This window comes from Lolium perenne, chromosome 1, assembly GCF_019359855.2.
Source record: "Lolium perenne isolate Kyuss_39 chromosome 1, Kyuss_2.0, whole genome shotgun sequence".
NCBI lineage: Eukaryota > Viridiplantae > Streptophyta > Magnoliopsida > Poales > Poaceae > Lolium > Lolium perenne.
In genome coordinates, this window is record NC_067244.2 from 119,749,991 (window position 1) to 119,774,504 (window position 24,514).

Consider the following 24,514-nt stretch of genomic DNA (forward strand, 5'->3'; position numbering starts at 1 on the left):
ATTTGGTCAGTAAGGTTGTTTCTCAAGAAGAAAAAGAAAGCATTTGAACAGCAAGAAATTACATAACAATCAGATACATATCCGTCATGAATCATCTGGGGTTGTGGACGGTGCAGTATATCAGTAGTGCACACATACATACACGAGTACACGACCCTCCGTCAAGAATGTTTCTTGCTCTGCGCCAAGGACTCGGCGATGTCCACGGAGAGGCAGTAGGCAAGGGACTGTATCGTGATCATCGGGTTGACGCCGACGGCGGTGGGGAGGAGGCTGCCGTCGCATACGTACAGGCCCTCGGCTTCCCAGCTCTCGCCGCGGCCGTCGACGACGCCGTCCTTGGGGCTGGCACCCATCCGACAGCTGCCCATCTGATGCGCCGAGCAGAGGAGCGCCCATGTGTCCGTGCCGGCCTGCAGCGGGCCCCTCGGGACGGTCACCTCGTCCAGGAACGCCTCCAGGTCCTTTTCCTGCACGCCCTTGCACCGCAGCCGCAGCCCGTCGCTGCGGTGCGTGCCCACCTCGGCGGCGCCGGCGGCCACCAGGATGCGCAGCGCGCGGCGCAGGCCCTTGCGGAGCTCCTCGGTGTCGTCGCGGCTCGGGGCGAAGTGCACGCGGCCCTCTCCGTCGACGGTCCCCGCGGCGCGGTCGCGGACCAGCGCGAACGCGTGCGCGGTGCGCGCGTACCGGCGCATCCGCTCCTTCATGTCGCGGCCGGACTCCCACGGCACCAGCGAGGCGAAGGCGCCAGGCCCAAGCGCCGGCGTCTCGATGATGGTGCGGTCGGTGACGCGGTGCATGCTGGTGATGATGCCGCCCTCGTAGCACTTGCCCGTGATCTGGTTCGTGTCCGGGAAGTACCCCCACGCCATGGACACCGGGTGGAGGTGCAGGTTCCGGCCGACGTGCCGGTTCCTGAGCCCGCTGTTGCGCAGCAGCGGCGGCGTCATGAGCGCCCCGCACGCCGAGATGGACAACTTAGCCTCGATGCGCAGCTTCGTGGGGATGCCGTTGTTGCTCACGCACGTCGCCACCAGGCCGACGCACTTCTTGCTCCGCCCGTTCTTGCTGCCGCCGCCGCTCTCGAGTATGAAGCGCTCGGCTTTGCACCCGGCCAGGATCACCGCGCCATGTTGGACGGCATCCACGAGCCACGTGGTGTCGGTGCCGCGCTTGTCTCCCGTCGGGCACCCGAGGAAGCAGCTCCCGCAGTGGTGCTCCTCCGACGAGTTGCGCGGCACGGCGTCGACGGGCAGCCCGAGCGCCTCGCACCCGCGGCGAACCACTTTGTTCTGGAACCCTTCCTCCCGGCATGCATCGGTGACGGCGAGGCGGGCGCACACCGCGTCCATGGCCTGCGCGTACGCCGCGCCCGCGAAGACCGGGAGCCCGTGCTCGCGCGACCACTCCTGCAGGACCTCCCGTGGCGTGCGGATGCTGGCCGACCAGTTCACCGCCGAGCCGCCGCCAACGGTGGCGCCGGCGTACAGGACGGTCGTCACGTTGGTGGTGCAGAAGATGCCGCCCTGCTCGTAGAGGCGCTCCATGGATGGGCCCTCGACCGAGCTGTAATCGTCGGCCGTGAAATAGTCTCCCTTCTCAACGACGACCACCTTGTGCCCCGCGGACGCGAGCACCGCGGCAGCCACGCCACCGCCGCAACCTGAACCGACGATGACGACGTCGCATTCCAGCGTGTGGTGCGAGCCCGATGCCGTCGGCTTTACCGCGAGGCCCTTGTCTGCGAGTGATCTGAGCAGGGCTGCGTGGTCGAGCTCCCTGATCTGCACGACGCCGTTGTCCAAAGAAGGCCGCGTGCTCGCTTCTGTTCGACCTTCCCTCCGTTGCTCTTCCACATCTGGCACGCTGTAACCTATTGCTTTCCAGCATGGATTCTCAGAGTTTTTCGTCAACTGCAATTTGGAAACGGAGACAAAAGTTTGATGAGCCAACTTTCTTTAAAGGAAAAAAAAAGGACAATTCACAAAGTAATCGAATGGGAAGTTGTTGTCCGAACAATAGCTAAATATAATGGATTGTGCTCAGAGGATGTACTACAATGAGTTCAACTCGCTATAAGAATTGAAATAATTTTACTTAGTTAGAGAAGGGAAAAGATGGGTAACCTCTAATGCAAGACTTAACTCTTTAGTAGCCGGAAATGCCTCACTGCGGTCACAACGCAGTCAGGACCCGTGACTGCTCACCATGGGTGGGTCCCGCTTGTTAGTGGCCGCACTGCTTCGACCGCATTGCTTCGGCGCCGACGCCTCCTGTAGCCTTCCTTACGGCCGCCACCAATGACACTGTTTGGTTCCAACGGCCACGCCAGGCCTGGCGCTCGACGGCTAGACTTCTGCGCCGCCATAAATGGCACACACTTGGAGTCCTGCTCCGTATTGAAGGCCTCCATTTATGCCGTCCTTTATAAGAACACCGGCAAGGCCTTGCCATCACCCCACCGCCCCCATCGACCACCTTCTTCGTGGCACATCCTGCTCCCACCCCACTAGGTGACATCCCGACCTTATCAACAAGGCCATGGGGAAGAAGGGCTTCCCATGGAGGCACCCAAAGAAGTACGACGCCGAGGCCAGGTCCTCGGTGGCGAAGAAGGAGGCGAAGCTGCGCAACCGGGTGCCCGTCTTGCGCCGACGTTGCCTGGGCCATGTGCAACAGCAGGACACCATGTGAGGGCTGGGACGACGTGCACCTTCCCGACAGACGGCTCCTCAGCCACCAGTGGATGCCCATGCCGTCGGTGCCACGTTTGGATTGGGCGCGATACGATGAGATCGTCCATAGGCGGTTGATACATGCATTTTACATCATCAAAATCGATACATATATGGTTAGTTTTGAATGATATTTTCCATGATCACTCATTATTTATGCCTTTTTATTTGATTCACGAGACTTTTCTACAAAGTTCCTTTCATTGGTATTTAATTTCTGGGAGGCAGAAAACCTCCTTTTTCGTATTTTGTTATTTCAGGGACCTTATGGATGGCTAAAAATCGAAGAAAAAAAATACCTGATCAGTTTTTCATCGAGATAAAGACCGTGGGACAAACAAGTACGAGAGGGAAGCCACGAGGACTAAAAGAGGTCAGGTGGCGTGCCCCCTCTACTAGGCGCGCCACCCAGGCCCATTTGGCCCTCGAGCACCGTCTCGAACCCTCCTTTTGACAGCACCCCCATCACGCCAGAAAACCTACGCCATAATTTTTCCGAGATTTACAGAGGCGATGGCGGAGGCGAAAGTCCTATCCTACTCCGGGAGAGGGCAGATCCTGCAGCACCAGAGCCTCCGGTGATGGGGAAATTGACACCATCGTCATCACCACTCCTCCTTGGCGTAGGGGAGGCCTCTTCAGCAACATCCATCATCATCATCATCAGCACCATCTTCATCTTCGAGATCACTTCATCCCCTCATAGTTTGTGATTGATTGAACGCCAGATATCGTTTAAGTGCTATTTGCATAATTGTGATTGGAAATTCGTATTTATTTGGTGGAGAGATTATATTTTTAGATTGTATTGTAAGTCATATGCCTCTGCTCCATACCATGTTTGGCACTTGTGAGTAGATCTCCATGTTCCCGAGGGCATATGATGAATTTTCTATGATTTCCATGTAATATGCAATGAGTATTTGGTCAAGTTTTTTTTATCTTTTATGTGATTCTATGATGGTTTTATGCGAACGTCGACTGCATATTGCTTCACCTATATGGGCTCATAGGGCCGCACTTTGATGTAATGATAAGGGTTGGAAGGGACGAAATGACAGAAACCGTTTTCGATTACTTTGAGTTACGTTAGAGGGGATGATGTCGGGGACCAATGAACTAATTAACTATTATGGTGGGATATTTATGTCTTAAAGATTCCTAAGATTGTTCATAAAAATGGCTCTAGGACCCATCATAAGGGGTGTATTTGCTCATATCTATGGCTACACCTAATTTAGGCTCCGCCTTTAAGGGAATGAAAGTTGACAAGATATTCACCATGTTGTGCAGAAATCTAAATGTTAAGTAAATCCATGCTGCCCTAGGAAACGCTTGTCACATATAAGTTCACACACACACACACACACACACACACACACACACACACACACACACACACACACACACACACACACACACACACACTTGAGCTTGTCCTCTCGGTGCATAGAGGGTTAGGCCTTCTCTCGTTGAGAGAATTTACTTATTGCACTTTATTTTATCGGAAACTACACACTCAAAACACCAAACCACTACACCCCTTTTATTGTTTTACTTGTCAAAATTACTAACCAATACCTTCACCTCCTCGTGGGTTCGAAAACCTTTTTTTTATTGAAAAGTACTACAATTGATCTCCTGCACTTGGAATCCATCATCGGCCCTCCTACCTCCGGAACTCCACACCAACCCCGCATACACCATTGATGCATGTAAAATGCATTCATGAAATTTGTCCTTTATCATATTGAATTACCACATATTTGCAACATATATGATGATAATACCATATTTTACATTGATTTTCAGGGATTTACCAATGGTCCCCTTTATTTGGGTTATAACGCTGTAGAACAGGAAAACCCTGTTTTGTGTATTTTTCACTTTCAAAGACCTATACGGAGTCAAATTGACTAGTGATTTTTGGAGCATCATTTTTTCATCGGCATAAGCACCCTGGGCCCTGGAAGCTCACCTGGAGAGGCCTGAGGGCCGAAAGAGGCCAGGTGGCGCGCCCAAACCCTTAGGGCGTGCCACCCCCTCTTTCAATCGCCGATCGTCTGATTGACCTGATTCTTTTGCGAACTAACGTATTTTTCCCTAAAACAGAATTTATATATATGACCCCGAAAAGTTCTCGGCAGGAGAGCGCCGCACAAACACAGAAACACGAAAACGGAGGCTGCTGCGAGAAGATTGGAGGGGGAAACTCCATCGGGATCACCACCAGAGGGATCTCCATCTTCTCCAACGTCTTCATCATCATCACCATAACCAAGAGGAAGTAGTCCACCTCTGGTCTACGGGTTTGTGGCAGTAGCTTGATCTATTTCTCTCATGTTCTTCATAGTTCTTAGTGCCATATGAGGAGCCTGTCATGATTATGGTCATATTTGTAATACCTATATGGTGGATCCTTATTCTATGATATTGTTTTATGAGATCTGATTAGATTATTATATTGTGATATGTATTGATAGATGCATATTATGTACCACGTTCTTATGTATTTGTTCTGATCAAATATATGTGCAATAGCGTGCGTAGGGTGATGTGTGTATTAGATGGAGTAGCATGATTTTATTGATTGGATAGTGACAATATGTTCAAGATCTATTATGGCTTTGCCTTTCTTTTGCGCTCTCACTAGGGATAAAGTGAATGCATGTGCTATGTTCATCACGTGCCAGTAGTGGTGGTCTTGTTTGTTCAAGGTAGCATATTTGATATTCAAACTTCATGTCAAAGTACTTATTGTTATGCTCTGTTAATTCTTAATACAACATTGATGAAGTTTATTTCTTGTGGAGTATAAAATAGGTGTGTTGCATCATATCTATATCAGGACGTGATGCCCATATTAATTCTGATCTTACATATACTATTATGTGCACCTACATATCTCATTGATGAATTGTTAAATTTCCACCACAACTTAAAGAGAGAATAGTCAAGTGAACTCATAAACCCCGGTCCACTTTTTAACATAAGAAACACCTTTATATTGCTTTTAGCTTGTTTTCTGTTTGCTGCACTATTTTAATCCGAAAATAAAAAGATATTTACTTTTCTTATTTGCATCCAAAACACTAAAAACAATCAAGCTGTTTACTTGTTTACTTAGTTATTTTATCTAGTTCAGTTTTTTACTTGTTTTATTTCTACTTGTGTTATTTACTTACGCGAAACCTTGTGCCTGACAACCACACAATGGAGTTGGGGATACATGGCATTTATTTTACTTACAAGATTGCTATAAGAAGGGAGAAGAGAATACTATTTGTCCAGTTCCACGAAAGTTCGATATAAACCCTCGAGTCACCTTTGTGGAGAAAATACTCTGCTGATACAACACTATGCACTTGGAGTTCCAATGTATCAAGATTCTTTTTGGTGTTGCTATTAACCGTCATCAACCGTGAACTCCCCAATGTGGGACAAATTTCTGCTGATCGAGTATGACCTGAGGCGGTGGTCCGGGTACCTCGACAATGACGAGTACATGTACGGCCCACCTTCGTGGCCTTGCTAGGCCCCAAGGGACATGGAGATGGACGACGTGGCTCCACACGAGGCCGAGGTGCATCTCGTCGGTGGCGATGATCTCCCGGACGAGGAGAACCGGGACGACTATATTGGCCTATTGTTGTACGAGACACAAAAGACTAGGGAGGGGGGAGGCAGGCTAAACCAGCTCCCTGCATAGCCAGATGACCCAGGAGTCCTCATGTCGCAACTATCGGAACAGCTGTAGGCGCCGCAGCTGCTGTCCTCATGTACACATATGCCATCAGGCCTCTCAGAGGAAGAGGCTCTCAGGATGGCCTTGCATTCCTCTACTCCTCCTCCACCACCCATGTTGTCGCTGTGGGAGCAGTAGCCTATGCTGGATGGGTCTGCTCCCCCTCCTCCTCCAACTGGCCATGACCTGACCAAGAACGAGGACAAGGAGAGGTAGTCGTCGGTGCCTAGGCTAGGGTTTGGAGGCCTTGGAGGCTCGTTTTACTTATAATTTCCCCCTTTTAACCTATGTAAATCTTGTTGTTTTATTAATGAAAAGTTCCATTTTTTTTGGCATTGAGCCGCTGGGCAACCCATTGATCCAAACTGACAAGAGAGGACAGACAATATTTTTTGTGTCTGCAGCACAATCCAAACGGACCAAAACAGATTGTGTTGGGCCGCTAGAGATGCCTTTATAGCCAATAGTTGACTATATTATTGAACATAATTTAATAAGGTATGTTTCTTAGCATGGTATCCTAAATATTTTGTTTATGTGAAACTAAATTAAATGAGGAGAGAGATTGATGTTGTGTGCATGTATCTTAGCTAATATACAACCATAGCACGGTGCCGTAGGCAAAATCCATTGCTAACCCAATCCCATACATCATATACACTAAATCATTAAATCTAGATACAACTTTTAAAATGCAACGCATTAATAAGATTGTCTCTTGGGATACACTACCATCTAGGACAATGCACTAAGATACAATGCATTGTGAAATGCCTTACATGTACCCTAGATTACCAATCGGTGGGCACAGATTAAATATAGCAACTGGCAACCCACTCCCACATAGGATTTCTTTTATTTTTCAAACTTTAAAATATTTTATGTCTTGAACCATAGTTGAAATTCAGATCTATTATGGTTAACTTTTTGGCGGCGATATCTTTGAAACTAGATCCCATGTCGATATGAACCTAGTTGCAAGATTACACACACTTGGTCACCATGTTAGCTATAGTTAGTTGCTAGATTAAACTTGTCCGATTTTTGAAAAGAATTTAGAGTGAATCGAATACTCACTCTCTGAATATGTAGATCATTTTTTATACCGAAAATAACATGTAAAAATTATCTGGTAACCGTTAACAATAACCTAGTAGTTACATTATTAGACTGGCAGCTGAGATTTTTTTTGTTGAAACATAACAAGATGGAATTTTGTTTTAAAACAGTTGTTGATACAAATTTTATTGAATTAACGGTTCAAGTGAAATTTTGTTTTGAATTTTTAGATTGTGAAAATATTCCTTACATGCACGTAGTTGTTGGGCACCCTCCTCTAGAAGACCGTGCGTACTAATTACTACCACCGCAAGCACACAATTAGAAGAGAACCAACCTGAGGTTGGGTGGTTAGGAGGGTGGTTGTACCCCCAGCCCACCAGAGTTCAAATCCCAGATTTGACATCTGTGTGTCTCATAAAGGTGGAATATTCATTCAGTGGGAGGCGACGTTCCCGTCGACAGCGAGGCGCCTGTGGTGACTTCGTCAATTTCAAGATTCAATCCGCCGGCTCAGTCTTCCGAAGGTGCTCATAGGGGTAGGGTGTGCGTGTGTGCGTTCATAGGGGTGAGTGTATGCGCGTGTATGTGAGCGTCTGCGTTTGTACTGTGTTTCTCAAAAAAAAAAAAAAAAACACACAATTAGAAAGAAACGTTCCCTAAGTACAATAATCGAAATGTAATAGATTTTGCTAATTCCTAGTTAACTTAGTAATGTTCTAAGAAATTGAACTTGGATCACGATTCGCTCTATGAGTTGAAAGTAAGTTGTAATTTATATTTTTCAGTTGCAAGTGGGGTTGCAACTAAAATTTTGCTCCAAATAAAGTGCAAAAATCTGTACTTTGTGCTAGACCAGTGAGTTCTGTATGTGTTGTAACTAAGATTGAATAATCACAACTGATAATTAAGATATTCTTTGTCACAAACATTATAATTCATTTGAGATTTTATTACGTCTAAGTCGATACCATAAAGAATGTAAAACATCTGAGAGGTGTGCTGAACACCCACACCTCCATGTCGCTCCCATGGAGTGGCTCGAGCGGCAGCCCTAGATGTCCACCTCCAAACTCTCCTCGCTACCCCCTCGACTTGGGGAAAGTCTTGTAGACAGTCGGTATGAGAGCCTTGCCTCTTTGCACAACGGTGTTGTAGTTCGAGATCTCGAAGGTGAACAGTCCATGGCTAGAGCGACAACATGGTTGATCCTCGTGATGCCCCATAAGGTACGACGACATGCATAGCGATGTGCGCATGCAAACCCATGGCTATTGCACGACCCATGCGATAGTCTTGTGTAGCGGTAGGGATGGGCTTGGCCTAGATGTGGCGCAGAAGCAGGGCCCCTCCAATAAGTGGCTGTCGGCGGTGGCCGTGTGAAAGTATATGGATCCCCCATATGTGGTTTTGATAATTAATGACAATCGCTATGAATAATGTTAGCATTGAGTTATATTTGTAGAAGTCATCCATATGCAATGCTTGAACCATATGTTGGTGTCAAAGTTGGAAGAAAGAAGAAATGAAGTGCAAAGTTCAACATAAGACATCTCGAAGATATCATATGCTAGAATCTTATCGTCCATATGGTGATCATGGATATGTAAAGATGTGACGAAGAAGAGGTTGTCCCATAGTAGAGTATGAGGGAGCAAGTCGTAAGAATTCACTAATCAAACACGATCAAGAAATGTGTTCCGTCTTGAAGCGACCAAGATCTTCATAGCTCAAGTGGAATTTGCGCAAGACCAATGTTTGTTCCTGATAGATTTTCTTTTTTACCGATCTCATGGTGTTAGTTGGGAAACTGGTTTATATGATAGGTAGCTATACTATCAAAATATTCTCTTGAGTGAGTAAATTGATCGTATCATTCAGATAGTGCTCAAACGCTTGCATCCTTGGCATCATATTTCTTGCCAGTTATTTAGATCTTATCTATGCAAAAGCTTTAGAGCTTTTCCTTATTCTCATGACAAGATCTAGTTCACCAAAAGACGGTTTTGGTATGAAAATCTTATTTCATTTTCGGCATTTGAGTATCTACCAATTCTTCGTTGAAAGAGATTCCACCTCTAAATTCGTGGAAATTTAACACTTGTTGTTTCTTAATATTTCCATTTTCCGATTTAGAACTTGGAGAAATTTTCGTTCAACATAAGGCACAATGTTGTTCGATGTTTTCTCTATCGTGAAGACCTTGACTACCACATGAAGATTTAAGATTTGATCCTGCAATCATTGAGCTGGCTGTCGACATACATGATGTGTCCTGAGTTGGAATTGGCCGAGTGGCACTGCCATTTTGTGCACCCTTTGGTTCCAACATTTTCATTCTAGAGTGGGGTAACAGAAGAAGCTGACAAACATTCCATGGAGGCTCACAACTAGATCCATGATGCGCTGCTATGCCTTTCTAGATGACCTATCTCTCTCAATGTTATTATAATTCTACATTCTAAACTTCTTGTCAAGAGGGCTACAAAGGATGGTACAACCATTTAGGGTTGTATGCTGAATGATGAAGTATTCCAGCTACACCTTTATCTACCACCGAGGGTTTCCTTCTTGACATTAAGTAGTTCATACTAAACATGTTTACTTATTCACTCATAGTTTACGAGAGTGGACTCTCTCTCTCTCTCTCTTTATAACTTTAAGTCATTAAAATTGTGAACTATATTACTAGAGTTCACTACATGACTAAACATCTTTAAATTTATAATATACAACACTTTAGTATAACTGTAAGACTTATTTTGGAAAATTCATATGCACAAATATTTCCATCGACACATCCACCAATTTTTATTAGATTGTCGAATCTAAGAAAATCAAACAACTAACGAAATATAACTATTAATGTGTGCCACTTACATAAACTCTTTTTGTATTGTCCTTAAATATAAATGTAACAATACAAAGATCTTTATGGTTCATAGTGATTTCTAGAGTGCATGGTTTCAGGTCGACAGAAGGGGCAAGTATCAATATACTAATAGATTATTATTTCCTACTAGTATAATCCACATGCATTTCCATGAAGCCACAGAAGACGGGGAAGACATACATAGTAAGACCAGTTAAGCTGCTTATAGTGGGTACTATAATATAATAATATCATGTCCATGCATATCATAATATTCTATGATTCTATCTCTACAATGAATGGTATCATCTGGTAGCACCATAGTTTTATTATATTTATTTATTTGTAAAACGTCAATGCAAAATTGTGTATAAAATCTATTTGACATTATTTTCTCTAGTTGTACTTGCTATGATAGAATATCTACCTATAATACCACCACGGTCTCTCTCAACATTAGTTATAAAGACACATTAGGTTTTTTTTTTTGCATGCAAGGGATACATGATATTACCTATGATACCGCTATTGTGGTATGGGTAATGTTAGGCAAGGTCCCCGGTCATGTGCCTGCCCCTGACCCTAACACGATGACATTATACTAGTCATAGTGGAGAGTAACATGTAGCAGTGTCATGAATATGGCACTAGTAAATGTTATTAATTCCATGCTAGCATAGATGTACTCCCTCCGTTCTTATTTAGTCTACATCCTAGAAAAAATGAGATAAACTAGTATTGCATTTATTGGTACTACTTAGATATGTGAACAACCAATACAAGCTACATTGAAAATAGCAACGTCCAATGAAGATAGCAAAACCATTTCATTTTTAGTGTTGTTGTTGACTAAAAGCTAGAATGTAGAGTATTTGAGAACAAATTTTGGGGCTAGAATGTAGACTATTTCAGAACGGAGGGAGTAGTATCATACACGGGTGTATTAATTTAACTTGTAGACTCATTTTATCTTAAAAGTTGTGTGATGTTATGGTAACATAGCTAGTTACTACAATAATCTATCTCTTCATATAATGACATACCATGTCATCAAAATTCCTAGTTGGCAACTCATGTAGGTGCATGCTACTACCTTAGAGCATCTCCACTCGTCTCCCCCAGAAGCCCCCCACGGCCACTTTTTTTCATCCGGACGGCGAAAAACGGTCCGGTCAGGCCCCCGGTTCCTCGTTTTGGTCCGGATTTGAGCCTATTTTCGTCCGGACTCCCCATTCCATCCTCGGTTTCCCGGGGGTCTCCCGGGGACTCCGGATGGAGCAAAACCAATCGCCCACGCCCACGTGTCTCCTCTTTCGTCCGGACTCCCCGGGTCATCCTCTTTTTCCCCGAGAAACGCCGCTTGGGGAGCACACGACTGGAAATATACTGCCCCCCAGGCCAAATTTTCGTTCAATCCGGACGAAAATTTCGCCGGATTTGAGCGTGAAGAGAGCCAACGAGTGGGGATGCTCTTAGTTACGCCCACTATAAGTAGTCTTAGTCAGTGGCGTGTGTTGCTAGGACAAGCCATCAAACACCAACCAACGTAATATTATTTCCGCTTGTTGATTCAGATATTGGAGTCTTCCTGGATATTTCCCGCTTTCTATTTCGTGATTTCCCACATGTTGATTTTATGAAGTAGTTCTTGCCATCCTCTTTCCAACAAAATTGGGTTTTTATTGAAGTTTCCTATATTATGATATTGCGTTATGGATTTGTGTTCATTGGTGTGTGTTTAATTTTGGAGGGGCCAGACTTCTACCTCCTAGGTCAGAATATCTGGTCAGGGCACACCAGATATTTTGGCAGTGGCAAATTTCCGACCCCGCATATATTCATCATATATCCGGACCTCAAATCGGACCAAGAAATTTGAGCCGCGCCAAGGTGTGTGGCTCTTTGTTATCACTCGAATATTTTGGCTGCCCCGGATTTTCTGGAGGTGGACGAAATATTCTCCCCTATTTAGGCTCAGTTCTTTTTAGCTTCAGCTTGTGCATAAGCTGCTACAGCTCGAGCTGCCCAAATAAACGGCCGTGAAAACTACGTCCAGTTCTTTTCAGCTGTTGCTGTCTCAGCTTATTTTGGTAGTTGCAAGATGATAAATCTAAAATACCCCTCGAGGGAAAATGAATCTCGTAGCTAGTATCTGAATCCACCAAGAAACTGAATGAACAAAGTTGTGACTGCAATCAGTTCGGCAGCGTCCTGCTAGCCATCAGATTGATGAACGCGTGCGCGGCAACAACTAGCTAGCCCAAGCATCTGCTGTTAGCGTTCCGGCCGTGCTGACTCCCGCGGGAGTCGGAGACGCGCACGCGCGACAGATCCCGGCTATTAGTGTCCCGGCCATGGCCGGTCGACTGCCGCAGGGCCAGTCGACTGCCGCAGTAGAGGGAGAAGGAGGTGCTCCACCGTAGGGCCGGTCGCTCTGCTCGATCTGGCCGACGAGGTGCACAGAATCGCCGCGTCCTATACTTACTCCATGGAACATAACGTGGTGGATGCTGGGAAAGATTTGGTGGGCGGCAGCCGGAGTTGCCGGGCGGCGGCGGAAGTGTGTGAAGGAACCGTAGCGCCTGTGTGTGCGTGTCGATGGGGAAAACGTTTTGGTCTGGGCTGGCCCGCTCGGTGGCATTTGCACGTAATTAGGCAAAGGAATAGGGGCATATCTTTGTACCGTTTCGGTGGGAGCTCGGGAAGCTGTGGAAAGCTGGGGTCTGGTGGCTTCCGCGAATCATAAAGAAATCTTTGAAGTTGGCTGTCCACAGAAACGGCTTAAAAACGAGATCTGTTGGGCTTAGGCTTATTTTGACCACGAAGCTACCCAGAAGCTCCAAAAGAACTGAGTAGAGCATCTCCAACCACCCCTATAGCCCCCCCCCCCCCAAACAACTTTAGGAGGGGCGCCGTAAGAAAAATCTTGCCCAACCGCCCCCATAGCTTATTTTCTACCATCACATCCCATTTTCCCATCTGGAGCCCCCATGCCGCACCTAGGAGGCGAGCAGGAGCATCAGATGAGCTGAAAAGTGAGTGAGCCAGTTCTGTCGGCGACATAAGGAAAAAAGGGCGGCCCATTTCACACCTTGCCCTGCCCACCCGCCCGTGCCTGCACAACCCCCACTGATGCTGCTACCCTCTCCGCCTCCACCTTTCCATGCCGATAGAAAGGTCGGTCCACCCGACAGACCCACCCCTACCCTATCTCGATGTCCATTGCCCCTTGTCCACCGTCCGCCGATAGTTTTGATCCCATCTCGCTGCCACGCGGGTGAATGGTGAATTGCATGGCCATGGATTCATACAACGAGGATATGATGGCAACTCTGCTATAGGAAGAAGCTAATGGTTGGCCTATATGCCTGGTAATTGAAGGTGCGGCGTGGAGGTTTGAATCCAGGGCGGCGCAAGAGCAAGCCAATGCAGGGGTTGCAGGGCTATTGCATGTAGTTGTTGACGTCAGAAACCCACCGGCGGGCAGCGACGGGCAACACCGTAGAGCCGGGAACAACCTAGGGCTGCGGCTGGCCGAGGTCCCTCCGAGCGACGGCCCGCAAAGCCTTCTGGTCACACGTCCGATGCTGATGCAAGGGCGTGCCACCTGAGCTATACCTGGTCAGGAAGGTGATGGAGATGCCTCGCTTAGTTTCCTGCATGGCATACACGTAAACATTAAATACGAGCCTCGATCGGCTCTCAGGTTATCCTGTGAATCGGCTCAGGGAGCCGATCCACCCATGATTCGTACGAGGTGCACGAATATATGGTGGTCCTGCTTGATCAAGATAAAGCTAATGAGATCTACGACGATTTAGGGTTTTCACCGCATAATCGGATCATCCTACTCACGGTTGAGCCTCGCGGCCACGCACGGTGATCGTAAGCCGATCCTAAACAAGGCCTAAAAACCAACACGAGGTTGATCTCCGGAACATCCTGTTTAGGGCTAGCGAACGACACCCTACATGCCGCTGGATCCTCCACCCCTTTGTAAGGCCTAACTATTGCAGATATTAAACTAATCCGTGTAGAACAAGGAGCAATCGTAACGGATCAGATCTACTAAATAATGATCAAGCGGGGTGCCGCCCCCACACCTAAGATAGGTGTGAGGGCGGCTAGACATGCAAGGGTTGCACTACGATAGCATGTTACGCGAAGAACTATGCTAACCCTAACATATCTATGATAACTACGTTGCTCGCCATCAACAAGGCTTCAGTACGAGCAACGCATGAACAACGTGGAGCTTGTGCTGCCTAGATCGCAAGATGCGATCTAGGCAGCATGTTGCTTACCGGTAGAAACCCTCGAGACGAAGGAGTTGGCGATGCGCCGAGATTGATTTGTTGGTTGAACGTTGGTTGTTGTTTATTCCATAAACCCTAGATACATATTTATAGTCCAGCGGACTTTCTAATTTAGGTGTGCACCTAACCGTGCACGGGTAAAACTCTATCTAAGATACGATCTATTACATTACAGATATATGGGCAACCTAGCCCAACTTTGCATATAAGGCCGATCTACGTATTTTCTCCGTATATAATCTTCAAGCCCATCTTGATCGTGGCCCACCTCTGACTTGGTCAAATTCTGGTGATAACACATGCCCCCCTGGTTTTGGAATTATCAATTCCAAAATCATTCCGTTTTTTTTCCTTCGTCGGGTCATGTCATGGCAGAACCGTTGCAGTATCCTTTATCATGATGCCTTGTCTCCTCAACTTCTCGCAAAACTTGACACCTTTAGCACCACTTCCTTGGAAACCGCAATGGCTTTAAATCCCCATTAGGCTCCTCCTTATTAAACTGTGCCGATTGACTAGCCTTCTTCATCCCTTTCCTCTGCTCTAGCTATCGGCACTAAAAACCCTCTTTCCCTGTAGCAATGTCTTCTTCTTCCTCTGTCTCCTCCGGCCTCTCTTTCCAATCTTCTTCCCAAAGCGAGCCAATGTCGGAGCCCGAGTGGAACTTCGATCTCATGTCAGATGGCGACATGCCCCTGACCGATGAGGAGGGCGACCTCCACCTCCTCGTTGAAGGGGAACTGGAGAGCGAAAACGAGGATGACCTCCCCTCATGGAGGAAGTCCACTTCCTCTGATAAGGAAGAGGAAGACGAGGATGCGGAGGAAGAAGAGGAGGAAGCTGATTCCTCCTCCTCCGCTGGGTACCCGCCGGCGAAGCGCCTCCGTGCTTGGGCAGATAGTGAAGATGACGATGATGACGCAGAGGAAGAAGCTCCGGTCGAAGGCTGGGGCAGCAGTGACGAGGAGTTCTCCGGAAGCAGCGCCGGTGACAGCTACGATGCCGACGACGAGGGCAGCGAGGATTAGTGACATAGCATCAGTAGTATGCGAGCAATCGGCTCTTCTTTTGTTCCTCTTTGAGCAATCGGCTCTTCATTGTAAAAAAACCCTCCTTTGTTAATGAAGAAGTATTTCCAGTCAATTGTTTTGCCGATAGTCAAAGTCACAAAATCTCCAAAAAGAGCCGATGGCATCGCATCGGTCTCTATCATAAAAACACGAGTAAAGTCGACCTAGCCGCCCTTCCAAACGGTAACCTGCGACCTCCATCTGAAAAGGCAAACTCAGATCCCCAAATCGCCGCCTGAGCAGTTCCAACCCACAACCACCTACACAGATCTCGACCGCGCCGCCCCCAGCTCCTTCAACGCATCCCATGGCGGAATCATCCAATACCGATACCACGGCTTCCGGACTGAAGGTAATCCTCAACCTCCTCTCGCCGTTCGACTTGACATGGGATTAATGGCAAACACCTGAATTAATGTCTCGCTCCGCTACTAATTTAGGTTTCAGACATTCTTCTGCCACATCCTTCTCTCGCAAATTCGATGTGCCTCGGTCCTCGTTCTTCTGAGAGTCCCGCCTCGTTAATTTCGTGCGAAGCTAACAGAATCCCCTTCGTGAGCCAGAACCTAGATCTGACTTCCTGGGCCGACTGCTTGCGAGCCTGGCCTAATCCTCCTGAGGGTTGGGTGGCATGGTACAATAGAGTATCAAAAACCCACTATGCCACTTGGGAAACCATAGGGATAGCCGATGCCCTGTCATTATCATTATCTCCTCTTGAGAAGAATGAGAACATCCTGAAAACCATCGGCTACTTCGGTCCGATGCATCGAATCGCTTCATGTTTGGTCATGGCCCTATGACACCGACCCCGCTGGATGTGGCCATGATCACAGCCTAGACATTGCATCCCCCAGCCCTTCGCATTCAAACGCCAAAAGTCCCTTTCACTCTTTCCTCTAAAAAAGAGTGTACCAGCTGGGGCGCCTATCTCAATCGTTATATGAAAACCAAAGGCCCCGTGACAGAGAGGGAGCACACAGCCTTCCTGAATTTCTGGCTGGAGCACTTCATATTCTGCGGCCCATCACTTGCTCCTACCAAGAATTACCTCTCCCTGGCCTATGAACTTGCTAAAGGCACCCAACTCGGCCTAGGCAAACTGTTCCTTGGAGAGATCTATCGATCCCTTCAACTGATGTCTGTCAAACTGTTCTCTCGAAAGACAGTTAAAGCGGCGGCCTCGGTGGTTCATTCAGTTGTGGGCCCAACTATACTTCCAAAACCAAATCCCAGACTTCCCATCGCTGACCACCTGCACCTTTCCGGATGTAAATGGAAAGGAAATCCGATGCACCAGCTACGGCCAAGCCCTGTATGGTCTCCCAGGCAGCAGGCTGATCCCCAAGGAAGCAGCAGGGTGGTTTAAGATTTTCTTCCAAGGTTTGGACAACCCCCTGTTCCATCCTTATACTGAATCGGCAAATTTTGAAAACCCAGTCTCTTTCCGATTGGATGACTTTGCCGATGACGCCAGCACACATCATTTGTACTCCCTCATGATTCGTCCTTGCTTCCTCCCTGTTGGCATGAGTACCTCGAACCGGATCATCAAGCCCGGCTATGAGTGTTATCAACCGGTAGTGGCAGCCCAACAGCTTGGTCTCGGACAGGTGCCTCCACACTTCTTCTTACACCACCTGACAGCAAGTAGAGCTGAACTGCCTGACATCCTTACTGCCCAAAGGTGTTATACCTTCTTTGATGCTTTGGCCATCCCAATTCCCCACGACCTCCGTTTCTCCTTCACTACCGATGGTTTTGAAACTTGGTGGTCTATGTGGAAGACCCACGTCTTCAGGAGGGCTCTAGGACCACTGCTGAGAGAGCTTGACGCCGAGTATGACATCCCTGCAGACCAGGTACCATCACTTAAGCATTTCTTGTAACCGCATTATGGTGATCGTCTGTGACCTGACTCTTTCTCCTGGCAGCAACAAGATGGTCCGGCTCCCACACAAGCCGACGGTTCCCCTTTCGTATTCCTTCCTCCGGCACCAGTGGTTCTCTTCTGCCAGAGCTCGCCACCCCTGAAGAAAGTCATAATGCAGAGTCAGCCGATTTCACCGAAATCGGCTCCCAAGAGTAAAGCATCTTCGGGGCCAGTTGCCCCCCGAGCCTCGACTCAGGCGAGGACGGCAGTGAGGAAGGTGGCTGCCAGGAAAACCCTGAAGCGTAAGGCTCCTGCCCAAGAAAGCCCACGTGTAAGTTGCCTCAGACCCTGTCCGTATTTATCCGCCTTCCAAAAATTTTACAATACGCTCGTATTCCTTTTCTACAGACTTCCACCGAAGAAACCTCCAGCAGGGCCGAAGAATCCAGTCAGGGGAACTCGAGCTCGGGCAATTCCGAGAGGTCCACCACCCAGAGCCAGACGGCTTCACCAGCGCCGGCTTCTAAGAAAAGGTCGATCACTGAACCTCCTGCTCCTCAAGCCTCGACCAGATCGGGGTCACGCACGAAGCGCCGCTGCGTCAAAAGGGCTCGTAAGAACCCACGTGCCTCTTCATCAAGCCAGGAGGTGTCAAACGTAATTATCTCCCTGGTCATACTTCACGCTTTCCCGTCGTCATTTGGATCGGCTAATCACTTCCTCTTGCAGGCCAAAGAAACTTCTAGCGGAGACGTTGAGGAGGTGCTGATGCCGTCCGCCACCCTGGACCTAGCCACCTCGACCGCGGCTGCCCAAGTAGCTGACCTATCCAAGTCCACAGAAAAGCCGATCGTCACGACATCGGCTGTTCCTCCTACATTGGGAGAGGTATGCCCCTCCGCCTTGGCTCCATCAATTTCTTCACTGCATGCTAACTTACTTTGTTTGCCCTATCAGGGTTGTGATCTCTCGAGCTTGCTGACGTTCGATCCAGAATCCATCGAACCCACTTCTTCCAAGGCAAGTGGAGAACCGAGTCCTAGTACGGTCCATGGTCCGCTCCAGCGTCTCAAAGACTTGCTTTCTTCCTCAACTGAGACCCTGATCGAAAATTCCGAGGAAGTCAAAGGTATCCTCGAGGATATCCAGCCCTATCTCCCCATGACACTGCAGGTGAAGCTCTGGCCCGCTGTTTCCCTGTCGGTCTTTAAGTCAAGGGTGCAATCGGCTCGACGAAGGATTACTCTTCGCCACACCCAGCTTTCACTGAGAGCCGATATTGCCGAGAAGTGTCGACGGCTCAACGAGAAGAAGGCTGCTCTAGACGCCAAGACGGATACCTCTGCCAGTCGCGCCGAGCTCGAGACCTTGCGCAAGGAGCTGGAGAGCCTTGAAGAGAGGGTAAGGGTGACCAAGCAGCTCATTCAAGACAAGGAATCCCTTATTGCCCGTTCTCAAGATGAAGCAAAAGGCCTCACAGCCGATCTGAAGACCGATCTGGCTGAAATTCGTACCCTGAGCAGTCAGCTGGTGACAGGTAAAGACGAGGACGACGAAGCTGAGATCGCTGAGGTAGATCGCATCCGTGTTGACGCCCTTCATGCCCTTGACGTATTTCTCCAGTAGGGACAAATGTCTTGCTGAATTATGGGTGTACTTGCTACACTTTTTTTTTTACTGGCCGGTTTTCCACCGGCTCCTAATATTTTATTGCCCCTATGTGTCTGTCTGCTCATGTGCCCCCTCGAGCCGAATCTGTCAGGTAACTGCGGATATCGGCTCTGCGGTTTGTTGATAGGATTATGCCGGAACATCGGCTTTGCAGTCATGGACCAATCCTGATTTCCCTGCCCTTGCAAACCGATGTAAACCCATACTCCAGTCTTCCGTCACCCGCTAGATTAACGCTGAATGCCAGCGAAAACGCATGGCCCGGGTAACACGGGGCGGCTGCTGAATTGGCCTCTATTTCGACGGTACTGCTCAAAAGAGGTGTAAATCTCGCCGTGCCGGCCAATATCTCATCACCGGCTTCCCTTCGTTTGGCGCGTCATAACCCCCTTTTGGCGGCCGATGCTCGTATGTGACAAGAGTGCCGTCCGCCATCTCAGATGTAGATGGCGATATGGTTGATGTAGAAGCTTGTCCCACCGGGCGTGCCAGAATGTGTTGACGTCAGAAACCCACCGGCGGGCAGCGACGGGCAACACCGTAGAGCCGGGAACAACCTAGGGCTGCGGCTGGCCGAGGTCCCTCCGAGCGACGGCCCGCAAAGCCTTCTGGTCACACGTCCGATGCTGATGCAAGGGCGTGCCACCTGACCTATACCTGGTCAGGAAGGTGATGGAGATGCCTCGCTTAGTTTCCTGCATGGCATACACGTAAACATTAAATACGAGCCTCGATCGGCTCTCAGGTTATCCTGTGAATCGGCTCAGGGAGCCGATCCACCCATGATTCGTACGAGGTGCACGAATATATGGTGGTCCTGCTTGATCAAGATAAAGCTAATGAGATCTACGACGATTTAGGATTTTCACCGCATAATCGGATCATCCTACTCACGGTTGAGCCTCGCGGCCACGCACGGTGATCGTAAGCCGATCCTAAACAAGGCCTAAAAACCAACACGAGGTTGATCCCCGGAACATCCTGTTTAGGGCTAGCGAACGATACCCTACATGCCGCTGGATCCTCCACCCCTTTGTAAGGCCTAACTATTGCAGATATTAAACTAATCCTTATAGAACAAGGAGCAATCGTAACGGATCAGATCTACTAAATAATGATCAAGCGGGGTGCCGCCCCCACACCTAAGATAGGTGTGAGGGCGGCTAGACATGCAAGGGTTGCACTACGATAGCATGTTACGCGAAGAACTATGCTAACCCTAACACATCTATGATAACTACGTTGCTCGCCATCAACAAGGCTTCAGTACGAGCAACGCATGAACAACGTGGAGCTTGTGCTGCCTAGATCGCAAGATGCGATCTAGGCAGCATGTTGCTTACCGGTAGAAACCCTCGAGACGAAGGAGTTGGCGATGCGCCGAGATTGATTTGTTGGTTGAACGTTGGTTGTTGTTTATTCCATAAACCCTAGATACATATTTATAGTCCAGCGGACTTTCTAATTTAGGTGTGCACCTAACCGTGCACGGGTAAAACTCTATCTAAGATACGATCTATTACATTACAGATATATGGGCAATCTAGCCCAACTTTGCATATAAGGCCGATCTACGTATTTTCTCCGTATATAATCTTCAAGCCCATCTTGATCGTGGCCCACCTCTGACTTGGTCAAATTCTGGTGATAACAGTAGTACGCCAAATACTTTGCCGATGATCCATTACATGGTGATGTTGTATTTTGGCATCTTTTGAGAATGAACCGGAAGTTGTTCATGAAGATTGTGGTGGTTGGCAGGGAGTTGGGGTTCAATAGTTACTTTGTTTGCAAGCAAGACTATGTTGGCACGATTGACTTTTCCTCAATTCGGAAGTGCATTGATGCTTTGAGGATACTTTCCTATGAAGCTCTTGGTAATACACAAGATGACTACATGTGCATGGCAGAGTCGCGGAGTCCACTGCAATTGAGTGCATCTACCGGTTCCACACATGAGTGGTGGCAATGTTTGGACCACTTTACTTGAGAACACCCAATGCAGAAGACACTGCCCGCATCATAGCACAAAACACAACAAGAAGATTTTCTCGGGTGTTTGAAAGTATCAATTGTATGCATTGGACATGAAATAAATGTGTATTTGCTTCGCAAGAAATGTACATAGATCACAAAGGAGTTGGCAGTGTGGTACACATGTTCATGAATCTTGGTGCACAGGCTTTCCCATTTTGGAGAAAAAACAGCCCGGCGCATAGAAGATGTTGAAAGAAAAGTGACATGGCCATCATAGACAAAGGTATATGAGTGCTCAGCGTCATTTTCTCGGAACACTTTTCCAAGCCGAAGATGATAGGATACCCACAACTGATCACCCAAGGATCAGAGATATTTAATGGCTAATGTAAGTTAGATATACTTTAGCTTAGTTATTATACTCACTCGGGTTCAGTATAATTAGTGAAAATGGATGTATGTTGATATATTTTAGTGTGTAGATACATTTATTTTTGAAAATTATTTTAAACCTTGGGGAGTATTTGTTTCTTGATTTTTTTATAGCTATAATTTTTATATACTTGTATTCAAAGAAATGTGTTTTTTCGGGAATATTCAAAAACATATGTGCGCTTGTGATGAAAAGGTCATTCCGGTACCAAATGGATCAATATGTTCTGATCGATGTAATCACGAGCATTGTTTAAAATTTCAGTTTCGGAAAAAATTCACCCGCTACAGAAGTCACTAAAATCCCTGAATTTCAGTGCTTTTGTTTTCTCTTTGCTTGAAGAACCGGAATTTTCTATTAAAATTCATTCAAATACCATTATCTTTAAAAAAATATTTTGAATTCCTGTGTAGTACTGAAAGTACATGGAGGCGCTCCGGAGGAATTCAAAACATGTGTACCGGAACCGCGGTGCAGATGAATTCATGACCAACACGGACATGTGCGATGTCACCCAAATCAAGAGAGGTCTCCAGGACTAATTTATCTTAATTTATCTTGAGGACTGTGCTTTAATCTTAACAAAGTTTAAAAATCTTAGTACTCATGCCAAATGGCTGTGTGCATCCCTCGTTGGTGCAGAGGCCGGGAAGTGAAATTCTCCCATTTTTATTAGTGCCATTATGGTAGTGCGTTGTTGCAGAGGCTGGGTGTAATTGGTATCGTTTTGATATTAATATATTCCCTTTATCGAAAAAGGACCCCGCACGCCAGGACATCCATCGATCTGGCTTGTAATAATTCATTTTGATTGCTAAACTGATGATTGTGCAGGGCCAGAGGCAAAGATTAGCGAGATTAGCACGTGCGCACCGTGGTGTAGAAGACGTTGAGGCAGATGATCTTGACGATGGCGAAGGCGATCTTGACGGGGATGAGCCAGCGGGCCCTGGTCCACCCCTTGAGCGCCTCCTCCCGCCGCTCCACCGGCATGTCGGCGAAGCGGCGCACGTACGGGAACTCGCCGGAGAGGCACAGCCGGCCGCACAGCGCCAGCGTGCCGAGCCTGGTACACAGGAGCCAGAGGGTGACATTCACCAGCACCACTCCCTCCCATACGCACCGGGAAGCCAGCTCTGCAACCTGAGAATATGCAAACCAAGCGCTTAGTTGGCTCATCGAGAGTCTTACTTCCCATTCGTCAAGTCACCGTCCTAAGAAGATCCCAGTTGCTCTGCAAAAAGTCACCGTTCTAAGAAGTTTAGAACGCTCTGACTCATGAACTTCGTCGATCGAGCTTTCAGGAAAAAAAAAAAAAAGAGCTTCGTCGATCGGTTGCATGTTGTACTCCCTTTGATATTAGTTGTCGAGTAATTTTTTGAAACATAGAAAAACTTAGGGTGTGCATAAATTTTAGTCGACCGAGAACTAGTTCTCAGCCACGTGATGCTATTGAATTTCATTTGCAACTCATAAATAACATGAATCCTAAAGCAATTCAACGCTAAGATAATTTTTCTCAGTTGCAAACCACATTGCAAATATAGTACTAGTAAGATCTCATTTACAACCTCGTGGACAACTCATGTTGCAACTGACTAAGAACTAAGCTAGTTCTTACAACACTGGTAGAAAAAGGAGCTTTAGTCCCGGTTGGTAACAGGTTTTTATCCCGGTTGCGCAACCAGGACTAATTATGCGAGACTAAAGCCCCCTCTCTTTAGTCGCGGTTGCTTACGAACCGCGACTAAAGACCCATCCACGTGGGCGGCAGGCGCTCGTTGGGGTGGAGCACCTTTAGTCGCGGTTGGTCTAAAGGTCTTCGCAGGTTTAGGATTTAAACCCCCCTAAATCTGGTTTCTTTTTTGTTGTGTTCCATTTATTTTATATTTTATTTTTGTTTTATTTTAATTTCAAAGAAGTATCAGTACACATATTCTACGCTACTATATACACGTTACACGTTGATGCATATGAATGTACAATTTCAAACAAGTTTGAAATTTCAAACAAGAAGAATGTCAGACCAACCGGGACTAAAGGCCCGCCCAACCACCAGCTGTCGACTAAGCACGCTGGTCCTAGACCTTTGGTCGCGGTTTGCCTGCTGAACCGCGACTAAAAACCCTATTAGTCGTGGTTCAAAAAATTTGAAGACTACTGGGGTAGTATGGAAGCCTCTTTTTCTACTAGTGCAAGAAAACCGAAAAAATCTATGTAGTGCATATATATATACTCTAAAAGTCGGTACGGGAAAGAGATTATATGTGGATAACAAAAGGAAGAAGAAAAATATGTGTGGCTGGTAGCTACCTTCCGCAGACACGCTGACTCCACAAAATTATTGGTACAGTACCTGCACTCACTGTCCAAGCAAGGCAAGAACCACGTACCTACGGAAGGTACTACGAGCACAGTAATACATGGGTGAGCTGAGGTCGATCGATCACCTCGTCCGGGACGGTGGAATCGGCGCCGGAGGCGAGGTAGAACCGCTCGAGGTCCTTGTTGCCGCACGGAGGGTCGACGCAGCCGTCGAGGGCCTCCTCCTCCTCGGGCTGCAGTGACGGGACGAGCGCGCCGCACATGGCCCGGAGCGCCTCCATCTGCACCGGGCGCAGCCCGTGCGTGTACTTGTCCCGCCTCAGCACCCGAAGCAGCGGGTGCCCCGCCGCCGCCGCCTCCTCCTTCCCCTCCGGCGCGGGCGCCGCCATCACCGTCGAGCGGAGAGCGCGCGCTGTGTCTCGGGTTCGGCTTCCGTGT

General features: G+C 47.6%; 1 protein-coding gene across 1 annotated transcript; it reads right to left on the reverse strand.

Moving 5' to 3' along the window:
• Window positions 1-15: 15 nt before the first annotated feature.
• Window positions 16-24,514, reverse strand: LOC127300272 (long-chain-alcohol oxidase FAO1). The gene is made up of 3 exons (XM_051330375.2): window positions 24,202-24,514; window positions 22,625-22,894; window positions 16-1,913 (listed from the first exon to the last, which is right to left on the reverse strand). Exons 1-3 carry the CDS (start codon window positions 24,463-24,465, stop codon window positions 162-164), a joined length of 2,286 nt encoding a protein of 761 aa, XP_051186335.1. The 5' UTR covers window positions 24,466-24,514; the 3' UTR covers window positions 16-161.